The sequence below is a fragment of the Branchiostoma belcheri genome, unplaced genomic scaffold (assembly GCF_001625305.1).
Source record: "Branchiostoma belcheri isolate BF01 breed outbred unplaced genomic scaffold, Haploidv18h27 scaffold100, whole genome shotgun sequence".
NCBI lineage: Eukaryota > Metazoa > Chordata > Leptocardii > Amphioxiformes > Branchiostomatidae > Branchiostoma > Branchiostoma belcheri.
In genome coordinates this window covers 1265493-1285774 of record NW_017802381.1, presented here as the reverse complement: position 1 = coordinate 1285774, position 20282 = coordinate 1265493, and the positions used below count along the sequence as shown (strand labels likewise).

At 41.0% G+C, this 20282-nt stretch overlaps 2 protein-coding genes across 3 annotated transcripts in view; one reads left to right on the top strand and one right to left on the bottom strand.

The window, feature by feature from the left end:
• The window catches only part of LOC109473320 (putative glutamate synthase [NADPH]), a gene marked incomplete at its 5' end in the record, with an annotated part of 27522 nt that extends 19097 nt beyond the window's left edge, over positions 1 to 8425 (top strand). The window contains 4 exon segments of the mRNA XM_019773193.1: positions 2210 to 2377; positions 3306 to 3503; positions 3996 to 4068; positions 5778 to 8425. Coding sequence (XP_019628752.1) covers positions 2210 to 2377; positions 3306 to 3503; positions 3996 to 4068; positions 5778 to 5932 — 594 coding nt within the window.
• Positions 8426 to 10442: 2017 nt separating this feature from the next.
• LOC109473649 (cytosolic acyl coenzyme A thioester hydrolase-like) overlaps positions 10443 to 20282 on the bottom strand; it is a 20621-nt gene continuing 10781 nt past the window's right edge. For both annotated transcript variants that reach the window (XM_019773599.1, XM_019773590.1), the window contains exons 2-5: positions 17926 to 18239; positions 16527 to 17082; positions 15473 to 15611; positions 10443 to 10962 (exon numbers count right to left, since the gene is read on the bottom strand). In XM_019773599.1, the coding sequence (XP_019629158.1) occupies positions 10864 to 10962; positions 15473 to 15611; positions 16527 to 17082; positions 17926 to 18239 (1108 nt within the window). In that variant the 3' untranslated portion in view covers positions 10443 to 10863. The remainder of the gene's footprint in view (positions 10963 to 15472; positions 15612 to 16526; positions 17083 to 17925; positions 18240 to 20282) is intronic.

Below are 20282 nucleotides of genomic sequence, written 5' to 3'. Positions count from 1 at the left end.
GTATGTTGGGCTCAATAGAAGAAATTTGAAACTGCAGCACATTGGGCCAATTAAGAATACAGAAAGAAAGACAAAATATGATTGATTAATTTTTAAAAAGTTTTTTTTCATATTATGATACCATTTGGGACTAGTGCAGGATGACTTGTGCCTGTATTTTTTGTATTAATTACCCTTCCCGGTAATTAATTTTCTCCAAAAATTTGACAACCAACAACTTAAACTGATGGCCATATGAATAAAGAATAGCTTCTTTTTTTTGCTTTTTTAGCTTTTAACCTTTTGCACTTTATTCAGGCCGGAAACTGCAAGGAATTCACTTTGCCATGAGTTTCCTGGAGAAATGGCAGAAGAAGCAGCATGGAAACACTACCATCAGTCCCATCATGGCCAAGGACAAGGATGTGCTGGTCATTGGAGGTGGAGACACAGGCGTGGACTGTATTGGCACTGCTCTTAGACAGGTCACTTGCCACTTATACTCCTCAAACAAGATATTTAACATAAGTGACAATCAGGTATATAGGGCGTATTCACGTGACCCTCCCTGTAGCAACTTAAATGCCACCCTAGCAAGGAGCAGACTGTCGTCATGTTGTGGTACACTTGAACGCCGTCCTATAGCAGAGCCCTATGTGTGCTCTGTAAAATTGACAAATATATGCTTCATAATCAATGTTTCCCTTGTGGTTGAATGTTGGCCTGGGACCGGTAAAGTGCATATAGATCAGATAACTTCATAATTTAGTAATGTTAATGTTTTGTGTTTCTTGTACACCAGTACTGAGAAGCATGTGAAGGGAGTAAGAAATCTGTACCTTCAGTGTGGATTTCTGTCATGACTAGACATCAACGACGACTCCTGCTAAATGAAGTTACGTGAGCCAATGTGTGTGTGTGTGTGTGTGGCAAACATTTCATATTTTTACATGTAAAGCAAACGATGGGTATCCACTCAGAAATGGTACTGGACTGACTTCGTAGCCATGTAGGCATAGGAAGAAGAAGCAAGGAACAGACAGAAAAGGTCAGCCGTGAAAAGGACATAATGAGCACCTGTAACTTGTAACTACTTGTAAGTTCCTGTGTGAAGTCGTTTACTGATCCAAATACTGATCCAAATACATCAAAATCAATGGGCTCTCTTGACAAATTGTTACCAAGTTGGAATGTACCACAACATGACGGCGCATGGAAAGCAGGGGTGATGACATTTTGTGAATACACTCTATACTAGGCCCATTAAAAAAAAAGTGAAAGTGATCTCAAAACTAGTTTAGCTCATTCAAGAGCTAATCTTCCACTGGTCGTGGCAGAGAAGACAGACACCATGTACAGTATTTACAGGTTCATTGTACCGGCCTGGGGGAAATTCCCCTAGCTCTTTTCGACTAGCGCAATGAACCACGGCTTAACGTCCCTTCCTAAGGATGCGACCCTAAACAATAGCATGCATGTTGAGTGAGCGACAGCAGCTGGGATTCAAACTCCCAACCTCTTAGTCCAGAAGAAGGATCGCTAACCACTGGACTATGCACGCAACGCAAAAATGTTTAATATCATTATGATTGTTCTTACATTGATGATGGTTAGACCTCCAGGTCATTCAACCCCTACTACTGGATAACTTACGGAGATTTTTTCTTGACATTTCAAGTGACATTTAGAAGTCCTTAATATGTTCATCCAGTTTTTCCAGTTCCTTTCCATGAGCAAGTGTTAACTAGTTCTGTCAGTTCATTTTAGTGATGCTGAAGACGAGTGATGGGTGTCGCTTGAAACGTCCATAAATAATCTCCGTAAATTATCCAGTTACTGTAGTAGAGTTTGAATTGTAATGTAAGATTTTCACTAGGGTTACACTGTTATTTGACACACTTTAAGCCTACATGTACCTGGGTTCAGTGACATTTAGGGAGTAAAATATCAACATCGTTGCACCACAGAAACATGTTGGAAACTGCCAACTCCTCTGCACTAGCAGGGATTGCAGCCATGTTGTTTGTTTACATTCTTTTTTAGGAGCCTGGTGCAACTTATTGTCGCGCTGTGCTGAGTCCCTGGCCCCTGAAATGTACTGAAAATGACAATCTAGATGAGGAAATTTCAATTATTTATATTTTCAGTTTTGGCGTAAAAAATCTTGCATAATATCGCTAAAATCTTGGATCTTGTGTACAATGTCATAATTATACATAATATTATCCAGGGTGCCAAGACTGTGACAACATTTGAGATCCTCCCTGAGCCACCGAAGGAGCGGGCAGCCAGCAACCCATGGCCACTGTGGCCCCGCGTGTTCCGCGTGGACTACGGTCACGAGGAGGTTAGACTGAAGTATGGAAAGGACCCTCGGCACTTTGAGATACTCAGTAAGGTGAGTGAGGAGTGCAACAATGTCCTTGTCAATGAACTGAAATACACAGAAGATCATGAAGATATTGTTACAAGATGAATACACGCGTCTGCAGTGATGAATAGCTTTAGCTCAACTCACTTTATTTTAAAACCATTGGAACGGGATTGGCTATTTGAACGACGAACAGTGCATGGGACCCATCCGTTAGATACGATTGTTCTACCATGATCTTAAGTTCTTATATTTAAATTTACGACCGTCCGTTACATTACTACCCCCTTCAACTGGCATTTGCCCTTAAATGCATTTTTGTACATGTTATATAATGTGTGTTCTATTTTAAATGCGGGCTGCTATCAACTTAATTTCGCTGAGTTAATAGGAACATGTGTACATAAGTTGGTGGTAACTTATTTACTACAGACAGACCGCTGCTATACAGTGTTATTCAAAGCACAATCATATACGAATAACAAACATTTACTTAACTTCACCAAATATGCACCCTTCATACTTGCTCAGCGGCCAAGTAAAACATATTCAACACGTACTCCCATGCATGTCAGGGTCTTCCGGACAGTCACACAGCTACAGTGTGACCGGGAACAATCATGCTTCGCTACTTACATAACAGTCAAGTACAAGCATAATCCATGATCTTCCTAGCAGAGACGTCCCGTAGGCTAATAATTCTACTAGGCAAGCATCATTTGCAATTCACAAAAATACATAGATCCAGTACGGTTTGGTCGTTACCCGAATCATACAGTTTCAACTGTGAACTAGTAGAAGATAATGCTATAATGCTTGATTTACACTGCCACAAGATTTAGGTAGTGTTGCAAAATGTAAATTAATTTACAGTATTGTACGTGTCCTTACTTTGTTATCATAATGTATGCGAGGGATGGAAGCTTTCACAGATGGTCATTGGTTCATCCCACAGGAGTTCCTGGATGATGGTGAGGGTAATGTGGCAGGTGTGCGTACTGTCAAGGTGCAATGGGTTCGTGACGAGGCTGGCAGGTGGCAGATGAAAGACGTGCCTGACAGTGAAAAGGTCTTCAAAGCCGACCTCATCCTGCTGGCTATGGGTTTTCTGGGGCCTGAGAACACCATTGCTGATGAGCTGGGGGTGGACCTGGTAATTAAATTATAATTATATGTACTTGTTTTAGGTACTCTTTCAATGTGATTTCGTAGTAAACGTCAAACCTTTTCTTGTGCCAGGTTTACCAATCTGTAGCATTTCCTCGTAAATTGTGCAAATGATGTACTGATTGAGTAAGATTGGTTTAATGAATGTTCACTGACTTCAAAATACCTATGAAATTCCTGGCAGTTATATGTGACATTCTATGGTTCAAACAAACAAACAAACAAACAAACAAACAAACACACATACATACACAGATGGTATGTTATGTTATGTTATGATATGTTATGTTATGTTACAAGTTAACATAGCATTTTTACATACATACAAATGCTACCATAAATAAAACCTTATGGCAATGGTGATAAAACGAAGAAAGTTCTACTTTTTCCAGTGATTGTAGCATGTACATATACATGATGTATGCTTTACATGCTGAAGGCTGTATCTTTATCCAGGTTTTTTTATTATCTGTTTCAGGACCCACGCTCAAACTTTGACACCTCTAGTGCTCCATACAAGTGCAACATTCCCAAGCTGTATGCTGCTGGAGGTACGGCATTTCACAGCTTATTTATTATACCGTAAATGTGCAGACTAGCTCAATTCACACATTGAATTACACTATGTTGGAACTGGAGATTTTGGGACTAGCGATATGAGACTGAGAGACCTTTTTTCCCACATATAGAAATGTCATGGTGGTGGGAAGATTTTTTCCTGACAGCGCAAAAATATCCCCAAATTCCTCCAAAGATTAGTTGAATAAGATCTCAGAGAGGAAACATTTGTGAGCTAAGTCAACTAATTTGTTGTACACTAATCTCTTAAAAAACCAGTCACTTATCTTATTTTTTTTTTGTAAATTTTTTATTCATATTCACACAAACAATAGACATAAACATAACGTCTCCCTAAAATCTAATACATAAAGTAAAATTAATACATAGAAATACACTATACACAGAAAGTACCCCACTTACCCCGATGCCTCTCCAGCTTCCCTCTCCGAGACGCAATCAAGTATTCTGTTTTTTTATAAAAAATTACAAGTTTTTTAAAGGAATCGAAATTCAAAATTTTGGATGTCCTGCACTGAAATATGAAGAGTTTACCCAATAAAATGATCAAATTTATTAACGGTTTTGCTTCACTTATCTTATTACAAGTGTAGTGGTGTGAAGAACAATCAGTTATTGTGTGGTCGATTGGCGTAATGGCAAAGTGATCGGCTGAGAACCAAAAGGCCCTGGGTCCGATTCCTGCCAGTCACCAATGTTGTACCCCAAGGGAAAGGCACTTTCCTTGCATCACTTACATGTAGATGGAAATTTACACCTAGTACACATGTCATGTAGCTTTGGTTGAACTGTTTGGGATAGCCCGCAGATAGGAATCGTTAAATGGCTAGGGAGAGCCACTGCTCCTTACAGTCTTATGGCCACACCTGGGGTCGTATTGAGGTCACCAGAATAAGCGTTGAAGGGCAGCCGCACAAATTGTAAGCTGATGACTCTGACCTGTACTGTGTAATCAAGACAGGCGACGACAGCAGAGCGGCAACAGAAAGTCTGCAGTATGAGTAACTGGGCAGTCAAATGGAAAGTGACACAGTGTACAAGGCCCAGGTACGAAGCCTCATGGAATATGCATCATTATGCAGGATGGGGGCTTCTGTCATGTCGCTAAAACTCCTTGATTCCATCCAGAAAAAAGTACATTGTATTACACATCATTGGTGCAAATGAACAAGATGCCAGAACTGAACTGAACATCCCATCACTACACTACAGGTGGCCCGTTTCTCTGATCTACAAAATGCACATGTCCACATGCCCACCAGACCTGAAAAAGCTGCTTCCCCAACCATACACAATCAGATACACAACCCACAGCAGTTTCTTCACTGGAAAACATGCCCTCTAGAACTCACTCCACAGGCAGAACTTTCATACTTTCCTCTAGTACACATCTGGAACAGTCTCACAGACAATGTGGTCAGCCTGATCCCTGACAACAACCTCCAGTCATTCAAAACAAGAGTACACCGGCATCTTCTTTCCAGCACCAGGACCTCTGCATGTAGCTAGAACTTTGCAGTTGCTGTAAACCAATGATTAGCCAGGAGTGTTACAACCCATCAGCACATGATAGAAAAAAAGGGAAAAAAAAGCTTCACACAATTCGGCCCTTGGCTGCAAGGAGAGAATAGCAGGCCCACCCAATAACAGTTCTTGTATTTTTTGCTATTATAATTTGTAGACTGTAGGCGTGGCCAGTCCCTGGTGGTAACTGCCATCTCAGAGGGCCGGCAGGCGGCCAGGCAGATTGACCTTGACCTGATGGGCTTCACGTCGTTGGCTGGACCAGGGGGTGTGGTCACCGCCACCAAAATCAAGGACACAATCTGCTGTTGAAGAAATCATTGGAAGGAATGTTACTTTGTTAGTACAAATTGTATAACAAAAGGGAATTGTTTTAGATACGAGTAATTTTTTTTTCCAATCTTAAGATTTCATTAAAATCTGTAGATGGACACAGGGCTCAAAATACTGGGTGCATGTGCACCCAATTTTTTTTTTGTGGGTACACTGATGCACCCAATATTTTCATATCTTTCATACATGTATGTATGATTGTAAAGATATTAAATTTATACCAATAATATACAGCATATTCTTGACATCCAAGTGTCAGAAATATTTGTTGTTTAAGATTATTTTAAATGGTGCACCCCAAAATTTTTTAGGTTGGGTGCACCAGTGCACCTATTCCAAAAAAAAAATGAATTTCCAACCCCAATACCTGTTTGTCCTTAGGCTTGATATTCTTCTTGTTGAGATTTCTCACTGTACAATACCAAGTTGCTGGAGTTGACCTAACCTGGTGGTTGGGGTGATTGGGATCCATCATGTATTAAAATGTGACTTCAAAATATTGAATGCATAAAGTAGAATCCTCAGTCTGGTCAATGTGATGTAAACTAAAAAAACTACTTCATAGACTTGTACTTCATCGACACTTGTACTATGATATTAACATTGCTCAAGGTTATCTGTACTACATGTACATGTAGAAAGAAGTAGATAATACTTTAGTGAGAGTAGACAGACAGTAGGTGTCAGTTGCTGCCGAAGGCTTCCAAGTTACGAGTATGTAGATGTAAATGGAAAAGCTGTATGTCAACTTTATGTACAATCACTGTACAATTATATACATGTAATAATGACATGCATATTATATACAGAGAATACAACACGGTGTATTCCGTATCACACGAGGTACCAGCCCAAATGTGGGTCGGATTCTTTGAGTAGAGCCAAAAATGTCTATAAAACGTCTAACGGACATTAGACATGATTTAGACATTGCTGAACAAAGGCCAGTCGGGAGAACATTCAGTAGACATAGTTACTGAAAAACGACATCGAAATAACCCAAGGTGGACATTTTATATCCATAGTCTCTTCACACGTCAGGTAGGGACACCCCTTGGAGACAGTCCTTTGTTTAGCACAATGCGCACTTATAAAGATATTAGCATCTGTCTATTAATTAATGGTGTCCTACCCTATAAATTGTCTTGGCTTTGTGCAGTGCTTTTCATATGCATGCCAGTTTTCACACTTTTGTTCTGAAGACATTCTGACAGACACCTCATGTACAATGGAAAACACAACAAGCAAGTCCTCCCCAAAAAGACCCTGTAAAGACCTGGGAAAAGCATTCTTACAAATGTTTAAAAAATGTGCAGACGTTTTATAGACATTTCTGGCTCTACCAGTGAAATTCGACGGGAGATACACCCCCAACAGTAGGAATGGCAGGGTCCATGTTGTATTTTATGTGTCATACCAGCCCAAGATAACCCACATTTCAATCTGAAATGTGCCTGAATTTGGGGAATTTTGTGTCCCTAAACAAAAAAGGTAACAACTTGAAAAGTAATTCTAAATTAAATGTCCAAATCCAATTTTGGAATTTTGCAGAACACACAAAATGTTCAAATTACTCTATATAATGGAACTTAAAAAGGCCTGTGTGATACTGTTAGAACCCTGTGTGATAATTAAAATAACTGTGTGTTAGTTTTCGCAGGGGCCCAAAACACCTGTACCAAGGCCACACCAATGCGATTTGTTGGTTCTCGGATTTGTTCAGAAAAAAAATGAAGTGACAGGGTGAGATAAAAACCAGACCTATAGGCATCCTATAATAGTCCAAAATGCTCCATGAATGATAGGAGCTATGAAGTCAACATACCAGGCTGGTTGTAATTCAAACAATGAATTTCAAACTTTTAATCAAACCACTGCATTGATAGATGGAAAAACTGTACAGTAACAACTCCGAAGAGACTTCCTTCTACTGTGAGCATTTTGGAGTTGATTCAGAAGCTGATATGTTTTTTTTTTTGGCAAATCAGAAGAAATGGAAGTGGGTGATACATGAACCAACAAATAAAAAATGGTGTGGCCTTATCATATACTACATGTAGTATTATGCAGCACTGACCACGGTCATTACAACTACATTAATCCAAACAATGTATTCTTCACTCAACATTTGTGGTACATGTACATGTATAATTATGTGTTATCTGTATAGTACTGCAGGCAATGTCAACATGGCTTTAAGCGTACTAAATCTACTAAAAGTCATAATGTTTGAAATAACAGTTTACAGATGAGCTGAAAAAATCAAGCTGTAATTCTAGATTGTTAGGAAGCAGTGCATTTGAATCTGAATAATGTTGATGTGTGCAGTGTGCATCATGCATTGGTATCCTGTCTGTGGTGGTACATGTAGGTTATTAAGAATATGGAGGGTTCACTACAGCTTGGTGCGGATAATGGTGGTAAACGTAGGAAGTTTGTCATTAAGAAAATAAACTGGTGTGACTAAGCAGACTTGAGTTTCTTGCTTTTAAAAATTTAGATAAGCTTAATTCACCCTGTTCAACCATGTTGGACATCATCACATCCAATATAATGCTATGTATTACTAGTATTACTAAGTCTTTGAACCGTCAGAATCAGTTATTTGGTTATCCTTTGATTTTTTCAAAACTTTGCTTTGAAAAACATTTTGTAAAATCAAATCGATTTTTAAAGAACATAATATGCACTGCTACAAAAAATGGGTGAGGGATCAGTGGGGAGTAAACTGAATGAAATCAAGGACATTATCATGAGTGTCCATGTAGGCATGAACTCTTGGTATTGAAAGGCAATATTTGCGAGAAAATTAAGTTCACTCGCAACATTAACGTCAACCTTTTCCAAAAATTAACCAACTCAAAAGTTGCTAGAGCGCATACTAAACTTAGATCAACATCACGTCACGTTTACTGGAGTTTTCCAAATTTACCCCCTCCAATGCAAGAATGGAGTCTTAAGTTATTCCGGCCTTATGATCAGGCCTGATGACACGATGTACACCTCGAGCAGGTCATTAACCCTCAAATACACTTTGGTGATGATGATGACTTTTTTAGTATACACTATATCTAACCTGGACTGTCGCACCAGACAACTTGGACTGCTTGATATCAACAGAGCTTCAATTAAGACACTAGTCTACTGCACAATTTACAAACGTACATTACCACCAATCTCAACTCAATCCAGGGCGTTTCAATTTCCACCAGTCTAGCCAGTACTAAATTGGGAGAGGGATACATTTTCAATTAATCAGAGAAGTTCATGATAACTTTACATACTATACTTCAGGTGGGCATAAAAGATGATATTTATGTTTACCGTCACAGAAGGAAATGTTATCTTTCTAGTCAAATTTAAATTGCCCCTTTGGTAATTTTTGTCTAAGCCTCTAAAGACTCTAAAATCATCAAATTATACATGACGGAAGATTGGAACATTGATCAGAGAAGTTCATAAAAACTTAACAGACTAATTCATTGCTTCTGGTGGGAATAAAAGATATGAATATCAAATTGAATTTACTGTCCAGTTTAATTGAATTTAATGTCCCTTTGGTGATGTTTTTCCAGGCCTCTCAAGAAAAAATTATAATGTGAAGTCTCTCTGACCTTTGTTCTTTCCTGGAGAGCCCTGATTGTTACTGTACAATGTATCTGAGGGAATCCAAGGTTTATTGACTGAAATCAAAATTATCTCATAAAAAATCAATTTGCATATTGATCCTTATGTGTAATGTGTTTTCAGGGTGCTCTAATGGCTGACAGGAATACATTTCCCACTATTGTCCCAATACATTTCCCAAGCTGTAACAATGTTAAATTAAAACAAAACAAGTTGTCATAGGCGACAATTCTCCGTGAAGTTTTATATTTTGCAGATTGGGAACAGTATAGCGTATGTAAACAGTGTGTGAGCACTTCACAACTGGTAACAACGTATAGTTAAAATGGCTAAATCCCTAGCCAAATTAAGATCCCGCTCGTGGTGGCCGCCCCCTTGGTGTTATAAAACCCCGAGCGTTTGTACAAATACAGGCTACATGTACATAAAATTAACAACACAACAAATTACTAACAAAGTCACCTTCCACAACATCTTTCATTTACTGCATATAACGCAAGTTCATGTATACAATTCAGCGCCCTTGTACGTGAGATTTTTTTTACGATGAATCAATAAACAGATGTTAAAAATATCATTTATTTTTAAGACGTCGTAGTAGGTGCAAACTATAGTCTAGTAAGTCACAATATCCCAAAAGGTACTTGCCAACAAGTACTAGTACACAAAACCCACCCGATATCTACTTACTGTACAATACAGCACCTCGTCTATATGGCCTGTTCCACACGACTATAGAAATGTTTCTAAAATATGCATTTACTTCATTATAAAAACTGCTCCGGAGAAAAGAAAAACATGTGCATCATCACGGACATAATGGCACACCATATACGCAATTACATATTTTTTGACTGCAAACACATTTGAAATTTACCACCATACATAAACAACGTGAGACACGCATCTGTTTCTTATTACCAGCCCACCAAACGTCTGCTATATGGGATACGGCCAGACTCACTATTCAAAACCATAGGCCATACCAATTTGCCTCATAAATGCAGGGTGCATTTGAAATACATGTATTACATTGACCGCGAAAGCAGCTACGGTAAAAATAGATACACGTGCATCATGAAGGGCGTGACTGGACACGAGATGACGTATAAAATTACATGCCATTTAAACAAAGGCAACCCTATAATCTAGCTGTGAACAGAAAAATCGCCTCCACCACAAAACTCCTGAAGGAGGTATGCCTCCTTAATGGAGTTGACAGATGTACAGTTGTACATTTTTGAACTGCTAATATTGATAGCATGACAGGACCAGTGTATTGTTTATGTGTCCACCTTCTTGTGAGCCTCTCTCTCAGCTTTCTTTCTCTCATATCTTCCTTTCCCCTCTTCAAATCTCAACTTCTCTTCTTCTGTGGTGATCTATGGAGAGATAGACAGCATGCCTTTCAAATTACTGAGACATCAAAACTGACAATCCACCCCTTCAACAAAGGTATGAGGACCATAACTATATATATAGCTGTACCTTCACAGCAATGAAGTGTGTAGTACATTGTGTATGAGTGTGTGTGTATGTATCTGTATTGTGTGTAAGCGTGTGCATGTGTGTGTGTGTGTGTGTGCATGCATGTGTTATATATAATGTTTGTGAATGTGTGTGTGTACCTGCATGTGTGTGTGTGTGCACATGTGTGTGTGTTTTTCTGATATTTGTGCTTAGCATAACATGGAGTTTGTGATGGATTGTGATGATATTTGGTATGTCGACTGTGGGATGATCGCGCTGCGCGTTACGCTATGTAAACAAACGTGGAGACTGGCCGGGTTGCCTCCGCCGATTCATTATTTAGTGATTTCTTGTTCACTGGGCTACATAAGTTATCTTATGCCAAAATACAGCGACTTGGGATCTTATCTCATCAATGCAGGGTGTATTCCGGTAGATTTAAGCCTCCTATATGTGTTTTCCGGTAAATAGGTAGACCGGGACTAGACACAAATTACCCAATCATCTTTCATGATTAACTCGAGTTTGGTGACCTCATACCTCCATGAAATGTTTAATGTAAGGCTGGCGAAGACAAACTAGGTACAGTAGTTGACTTGTCTGGACATTCGTGGGCAGCGAACGTTCTTTCGTTTAACAAATATTTCAGCAGAGTTTGCCGGGTTCTGTGTTTGCTTGTGAGGGGTGGCTGCACTGTGTGAGGCAGAGACACCCCTGCAGGTTGGTGCATGCTGCCGCTCACATAACCATACCACCATTTTTGGTAGCTAAATCATGGGTGATGGGTTTAATTCAACGTGGAAATCGCCAATATCTGGCATCATTTTTCATCGGAAAATCCTCCCCCCCCCAAAAAAAGAGGTTCAAGAAATTGAAATTCTACTGTTCTGGTAGATAGAGGAATATCCTTCATTTCTATACAGTGTTTTTGCTTCAGATTCATTTCCTGAAAGAGACAGTTGCTAGATTTGAAGGTGTGTAGAATCAAGGTATAATGTCCTTGGTACGTTGATGAAGGTTAGACATCCAGGTAAACGATACTCGTAAGAAAATTCAAACTCTACTACTGGATCAGTTATGGATTTTTATTTCCGGACGTTTCGAGTGACATCCATCACTCTTCTTCAGCGTCACAATGAACAGAGAACCGATTCACTCTTATATACAAGTAACTAGAAAAACCGGTTAAACAACAAGGTCCGTAAGAAGCTTTATCATGTAAAAGAACGGTTCACTCAATATACGGGTAATTAGAACTAAAAAAACCTGTTCAACAACCGTAAGAGTCTTCGTCATGTAAGGTAGGTTCCTATGGTAGGAAATTACCATAGGAAAAGTTACTGTCCCTTGGGCTGTGGCAGGGCGGGGTCCCATGTGCTTGAGAGTTCAATGCGCAGTCCCCCCTTCCTGTTCAGGGTGGGGTTGTAGATGCGCTCATAGATGGCCTCCTTCACTCCGCGCTCGTACCATCGTGGTTCACGGTCGAGGATGTCTGTTGCCTCTAGCTTGAAAGAGTGTCCCTGGTTGTGTTTGGTGTGATGGTAGATGGCAGAAGAGTAGCCACTTGCTGTAGCCCTGGTGTTGTTTGTATCTCTCCTTCAGAGGTTGGCTGGTTTCCCCGATGTAGGTGTCATTGCAGTTCGGTTCGCATTTGAGTCTGTAGATTACCTCTGACTTGATGCCTTTCTGTACGCGGTCTTTGGGGTGAACCAGGTTCTGTCTTAGGGTAGAATAGGGTTTGAAGTTGGTGCCGATGTTGAAGCCCTGGAGGATGCGTCGCAGTTTCTCTGATACTCCTTCAATGTAAGGGATGGTGATGTTGGTAGTGTTCTTCTTGTCGAGTGGTTTGCTTCTTAGTTTCTTAGACTTGTCGGTAGGTTGTAGGGCTTTGTTGAAAGTCCAGGTTCGGTACCCACACTTGTTTAGGGTGTTCTTCAGGTGGCTGTGTTCCTTGGACTTGGCTTCATCTGAAGTTCTAATTACCTGTATATTGAGTGAACCGTTCTTTTACATGATAAAGCTTCTTACGGACCTTGTTGTTTAACCGGTCTTTCTAGTTACTTGTATATAAGAGTGAATCGGTTCTCTGTTCATTGTGACGCTGAAGAAGAGTGATGGATGTCACTTGAAACGTCCGGAAATAAAAATCCGTAACTGATCCAGTAGTAGAGTTTGAATTTTCTTACGAATGTCCTTGGTAGAATCAAACTGAAACCCAAAATAAACTGTGGTGTGGCATGGTATACTCCTTGATTAGTGCCTGTTCTATGTTTGGATATACAACATGTGTAAGGTCATTGACCTTACTAAATGAAATAATCATTAATTAAAAGTACTCTGCAATGTCTCTGGGTTTAATCCATATCTGTTCATCATCATCAGTTTCTATGAAGTAAGGTGTACATGTATTACATGTCTTTCTAGCCAACATGCCATTTATTACATGTACAATGTAGATTCCAAAGCTGTTTATATTAGTGTCTCTGTCTTTACTGTGTGTTTGTAACTGCTCTTAAATTCAACAGGCCTTCTTTGTCTTCCTTTTCTCTTACGCCGTCATTCCTGAGGCATTTATAATTCCTGAAATCTGAAGACATGCCGAAAGTTTTCACATTTAGCCTGGTGTTGCAGATCCATAAAATTATAAGAAGTCACACCGTTAGATCCTCATCTACCCACTGGGCTGGTGATGACCTAACGGTTGTCTTGTGGACTAGAGCATGACAGTTGGCTACATCATTGAAGAGGACCATGAAGCTGTTAAGAGCTTCTTCTACATCATTGTAATTTAGCAAATTTTTAGCACACTGTACCAGGAGGATTGTGCTATGTCTTGGAAGACATTTTCTTGGCTAAATCTCCTATATAAATGTTTAAATGTGATTGAGTCCTGTATTTTGCAATATGGGTAGTTTTGTGTGTCGTGTGTATGAGGATGGGGTCTGTACATCAGGAATTTATCAGGTCTGTTTGTAAATATTAACTACATTGTGTACAGACCTGATAAATCCGATACCAGCTATGAATGGGCAGTAGCCTCAAATCAAAGAGGCGCCACACATACACTGTAGCCTGTTTCTTGGCTATTTCAAACGCTTGAAGTATGACCTGATGAGGAAAGTGAAGTATATGTCAATATCAGTCACAGATAATTTTCTTCATCCAGAATACTTTGGGGTTTTGCCTCGGATTTGCATTTTAAAGTGAACATGTATGTGGGTATGTAAATGTAGAGGTTCTTTGCCATAATTCTGCCAAAAATTTTTTTTACTTAGTGGTCGCCACGTAACACGGTCGTTTGGCCACTTCAAGGTTGGTTAACCACCTGAATGGTATCACCTGAATGGCATTACCACCAGTCCTGAATGGTATTACCACTCACCTGGGTTATGGGTTACCGAGTAGAACTGTAACAGCAACTCTTCTCCCTGAGTCAGAAACATCAGGATTGAGACCAGCCCAATTTCTCACAAGTAGTGAGGACTAACTGACCCAATAGTAGAAGCAGGGGTTACGAGGCTGGTCGGGAAAATTCCCTACCCCATTTTTAGACCATAATGGTTTGTTCCACTTCCACTCACGTGGGTTCTTTAACGTGCTTGAGGTGTGTCTCTCCTCAAACATGGGACCTCCATTTTAACGTCCCATCCGATAAGACGCCCCTAACCGAAGCTAGGTACTCATTTTCACCTGAGTGAAGTGAGGAAAGTTGTGTAAAGTGCCTTTCCCAAGGGTACAACGTCGGGGCGCATGTTCGGACTTGTTCGGGTACGACACGGAATCGAACCCGGGTCTCTCTGTTTCATAGTCCAGTGATGTACCACTACACCACACGACGCCACTTTCATACAATAAAATTTAACTTGAGTAGGGAAGACCGTCTATTTGAATAGATGATGAAAATTACAGCCTTAAGCCTCGGTCACAACCCGCCGTATGTGCTTTTTGTCCGTACGTTTTATTGGGAAGCCATGTCTGCTATGTTTTTTTGAAAATGTGGGGAAGGAGTGGCGTCGATGCACGTCACTCGCACGGTTGCACAAGGTGTAAGAGTGTGGTCTGCTCCCCCAGGAAATGTTAGATTTTCAAGCCCTCAAAAATGCAATTTCATGCATTTTGAGAAGCAAATCATGGGGTTGAGAGTGGTTGTTGACAGCACTCTAGATGTTTTCTATATACATGTAACGTTACATTGTGTACAATGTATTTACCAAAGATTTTTGTTGATTTTTGACAGATTGGTTTCAAAATTTTCCGTTACACGCCGCAAAGTTCCTTCACAGAAAAACAGGTGGTGGCTAGAGCTCTCTGTACATCATCATCACAGTAGCATTACCATGTGCAGGGAAAATGAATGGGATCATTCTAATTGCTGAGAATATAATTTTTCACGCAGAACAATTAACAAAACACAGACATCACCTTATGAGGAGGGATTGGGATGGGTTTCCCATCAGCCCCTAGTGACACAAATGTAAAGAACGATGTCGCTGCCCGCTCCTTTGTCATCCCTCCACTTGTCATCTTCTCCAGGTCCACCGCAACCTCAACTTCCATTGTTCTGGACAGATATGAGGAGAAATTGTTCATTACCAGTAGAGTTGTGTACAGGTACTGTTTAGCAAAAATTGATCGGGTACAGGTTTAAAATACCTGATCACTAAGTACCCATACTGTACTGGTATTACACTAAATTGTATGCTTATTTGTGGCCTAGCTGAGCAATATAGGTGGAACAGGACCTTTTTTTCGGTCCCCCAGCAGGGGTCCCAGAGACAGGTCAGTGTGTTTGTGTTACAGACTGAAAGTGGCAGTTATGGATGACATCCGTACATGCATAGATTTTCATGTTCTAAAAAAAAAATCAGGTTGCCATCCCCAACAGTCCGTAGTCCATGGTAGCTAGCAACAATAGGGAGCAGACAGTTAACTAAGAGACAGCTCCACAGAACTCCAAAGCTCAGTTTGGTGCAATGATGCACAATATATAAATTTAAGCTGATTCCAAAGGGATTTGAAACTTTTTTGCTGTTTCAGACCTTAAGATAAAAGCCCTAACCAAGATGCTATGGTTCATACAGAACAAATCTTGGTGGAAATTCACAACTTCATTGTAACAAACAACTCTACAGGCCCCTCCCATCAATCTCTGCAGAAGTCAAGCGCAGTAGGCTACGCCTAGCCGGCCATGTTACTTGACATGATGAACCAGGTGGTAAACTGCTCCTCTGGTCTCCAGAAGCCAAGCTTCTATACTGCCGGGTAGTAAAAATAACTAGTAAATGTATTCTTGACAAATTCAAGTGATTTTCAAACAAAAATTTCAGGTTGTATATAGAAAATCGTATCACAGGGCCACATTTTTCTGCCTAAGAATTTGGTACTGCAATCATTTCCAGACAAACCTGACATTGATTTTTTATGTGTAGAAAACCCATCCTGGCTGTGAAATGCATTCTCGTTCTTTGTGTCTAACCTGCTGCTTGTGAAGCTAATTCTGCCCATTAGGTGCATCAGGCTGCCTTTAGGGACAGGGCGGTGGAAGTTGGTGGCCTCTATGGATGCGGTCACCACACGGTTCTTGGAATGCCTTGCCGCTGTGATCCCTGCCACTTCGTCCATCAGCTTCAGTGTGACCCCTCCTGTGGCAAACCCGTGGATGGCTGTGTCTGATGGGTTCACAAGATGGATGAGAGAGGACTGGGAGTAACGTACAGTGTGGGGCTCAGCCTCCAAGTCCATTGGTCGAGGCTCAATGACATTATTCACCACATGATTGTTCTCTTCCCTATGTGCCTTTTGGTAGTCATACCTCTTCCGTCCTGCCTCCTCTGCTTGCTGTGATGAGTAGACCATAGGTGGGACCTCGGCCACTTTTTGGGCCACAGTAGAGATGGGAACATACCAGAGAGACGCCTTGTTAGTCAGTCGTTTGCTTCCTTTAAGGACATTCTCGGCCCAAACCCGGACCTGGACTTCCAAGGAATGAGGTCCAGTGAAGGTAACATCTGCCTGAAGCTGGGCAACTTCACCTTGGAGAGAAAACAGCACAGAACTTGAGTAATTGTGTGCCATAGGGACATGCAGTACCAGACTGAGTACTGTCACAGTACTGGTTTGTGATTGAAAATAACTGATCAGTTGCTGACAGTCTGATTTCAGTCACAATGCAGTAAAGCAATATTTAACTAATTTTAAGTTAAAAGGCAGTCTCAAGAGCAGAGGCCAGACAGGGAAGCCAATTCCAAAGCTTAACACTTAAAGAACTGCCCCATGTTATGAAATAATTTTCTAGTGAATGAATGAATGAATGAATGAATGAATGAATGAATGAATGAATGAATGAATGAATGAATGAATGAATGAATGAATGAATGAATGAATGAATGAATGAATGAATGAATGAATCATTTAAAGGCATGTAATGCAATCTCAGGGCATCAAAACTGGATTTCCAATCTTCTGGTAATTGTTTAATATAGTATTAGTAAGTCAAATCAATCTTGTCCAAAAGAATACTGATATCTGAAAGGCAAAAATGCGATATTGCTGATGGAAAACCGTTGCTTGTCTTCATCATACATGTAGGGTGGTTCTAGCTATTTATGGGTGCCATTGGGCTGTACAAAAAAATTAAGAGACTCCTCATGTAACTAAATCGTCCATGGGCTATTTCAAATGCTGCAAGTAGGAAATGATGAAAAAAATATGCTAAGTAATGGCAGTAATATCAATATCAGGCAGATTTCGTCATCCAGAATATTTTGTTGTTTTGCCACTCTGAAATTGCACTGGATGCCTTTTAGTGAAAAAATGGTGGATCTCAACTAGGCAACATATATGTATAACTATATATAAGTATGTTTTGTACATACCTACATGCATTGGTTGAAGGAAGTCCATCTGCTCTATTCTAACCAGGCTTGGAGCACTCAGATCCCGCCCCTCCTCCCCTGCGTAGAGATTACAGTGGCGTGCACTCACAATGATCCCTGCCTCCTCTATCATCTTCAGAATATTCCCACCATGTACGTTTCCCGAAACATTGGCATCGTCAGGACGCATGATGCGACTCACTATGGCTGGGTCCGTGCTACAAGCAGCCATCTTGCTCCTGTTGGTTCTATCGCTGGTGTAAACCAGATGGTGCGGCGTAGTGTTTGGTCCGAGGAGCTTCTCATAAACAAATCTGTAAACATTGAATATGTTACTGGTCAGTGGTCAACCTACATGTAAGAAAGTCAGAAAAAGAAAACATCCTTGGCCTAATTACAATGTACTTAGTACATGTTCTTCCCTACCAGTAGCAATGGAGTAAATTATAATGGATGATGAGAAAAGGTCTTATCTAGCACATATTCTATGCCTATGTTTCCGTGACTCTACCAAATTTAGATCATCTCCTCTTATCCGTATTTTAACCTNAATGAATGAATGAATGAATGAATGAATGAATGAATGAATGAATGAATGAATGAATGAATGAATGAATGAATGAATGAATGAATGAAAAAATTTGTGACGTCACGGACCAAGATGGCGGCGCCCTTCTTTGCTGCGTAGCTACCTCGTAAATTTTGTCAGTTTCAAAGGATACTGATAGTTTTATCGGGGTCGCAGAGATAGAAGGAAGCTGCCACTGACTGAGGGAAAACCAGAGTCTTCCAGAAACTCGGCGGGACGAGCGAGCTGGGCGGAAAAAGCGGGCGGAGTGCGGGACGCATACCACCCCCCTCCCCACCGGCGAGGCGCTGTACCATCAGTGGGCCCTTTTACGGGCCCCTGCCGGTGGGTAGCAAGTACATTGTGTTCACAGAGTGTTCACAGAGTGTTCACATAGTTTCGGAGAATAAGAGAGCTCATTTGTTTATGTGAGATACTGCCGAGCATCTTATTAAATTACAGGGTTGGCGGGACTACGAAGGGACTGAAGGGTTACAACGCCAGCAAGCAGTGACGCCCAGCGCACGAGCACCAGAGACGCCTGACGCCTGAGCTGCGGCGGAGCCGGCCAGAGAACCGGGAGGGACTCAGGGGTGGTCAAGCTGAGAGGAAGGAAGGGAAACACAGGCGCAAGAGGAGCGATCACCAGAACGAGAGAAGGGCCCCCCTCCCCCTTTACGAAGAAGCGAGTCGCCAAGACAGACTCAAGAAGGACCCCAGTGACAGTAACAAGCCCTGGGAATCAAAGGCCTACCTCTGGAAGTAAGAAGGAAGGAAAACGAACCGGAGCAGAGACGTCATAGTAGATCCAATTCTACAGAAGTGAGAGAGGATCACGGCCGCAGGGAAGTACCGAGACAGGAGCGAGCGGTTTGTCAACAGAAAACCTGGTGAGTCCTACATAACTACTACCAAGCATGGAGTACATAGAGGAAGAGTTTACGGGCCATGACAGCTCAGGAACATGGCTAACGGGGCTAGACGACATATTCCAAGATGATGATGAGACACCTGGACAGTTACATAATCTCATTAAGTCTCACATTGAAGGATTAGACAGGGTTACGGCCAAGAAGAAGCTGCTTGCAGCAAGCATGAATAGTGAAGACATACTGAATCACACAAGAGAAGCTCTACTGATAGTAGCAAGACGGGAAAGGTCAGACTGCCCACCAGGGATATTGAGGAGAAGAACATACAGGGCGAATGCCGAACCAGTCATGAGCAGGTTAGCAGAAGACTGCTGTGCACTGTTTCAGTTTATTGAAGGCGAGAAGAACGTGACAGAAATCAAAAAGATGTTCTCAGGCCAGCAAATATCCGGGTTTCAAAGCCCAGCAGTCACCAGGAGAAGAGGGCTGAGCATGGCACATGATGGAGTAGAACAAGATCAAGATCATGACGAAGTGGCAAGAATTTTGACTGCAAACGCAATACTTAGAGAAAGATTGAATGAGGATGACAGAATGATAAAAGAGAGACTGAAGGGAGTGGAAAACAGATTGAGGAACCAAGAGAACACCATGTCAGACCTAAACAGCCAACATGACAGTCAAACACAGGGTCTATTAGAGGTGCTGAAGGAGGAGATGAAGGAGTCGAAAGAGAAGATTGAGAGCTTAAGCAACAAGTTAAGACGCTACGAAGTAGACAGAGAGGACATTATAGAGCACTGTGACAAGCACCTGAGTGGGATACATGAGGAAATAGCAGCCACGAAAGGATCACATTTAGTGATGACAGAAGAAATAGAAGGTATGAAAGGGAAGTGGAAGAAGGTTGAAACGGG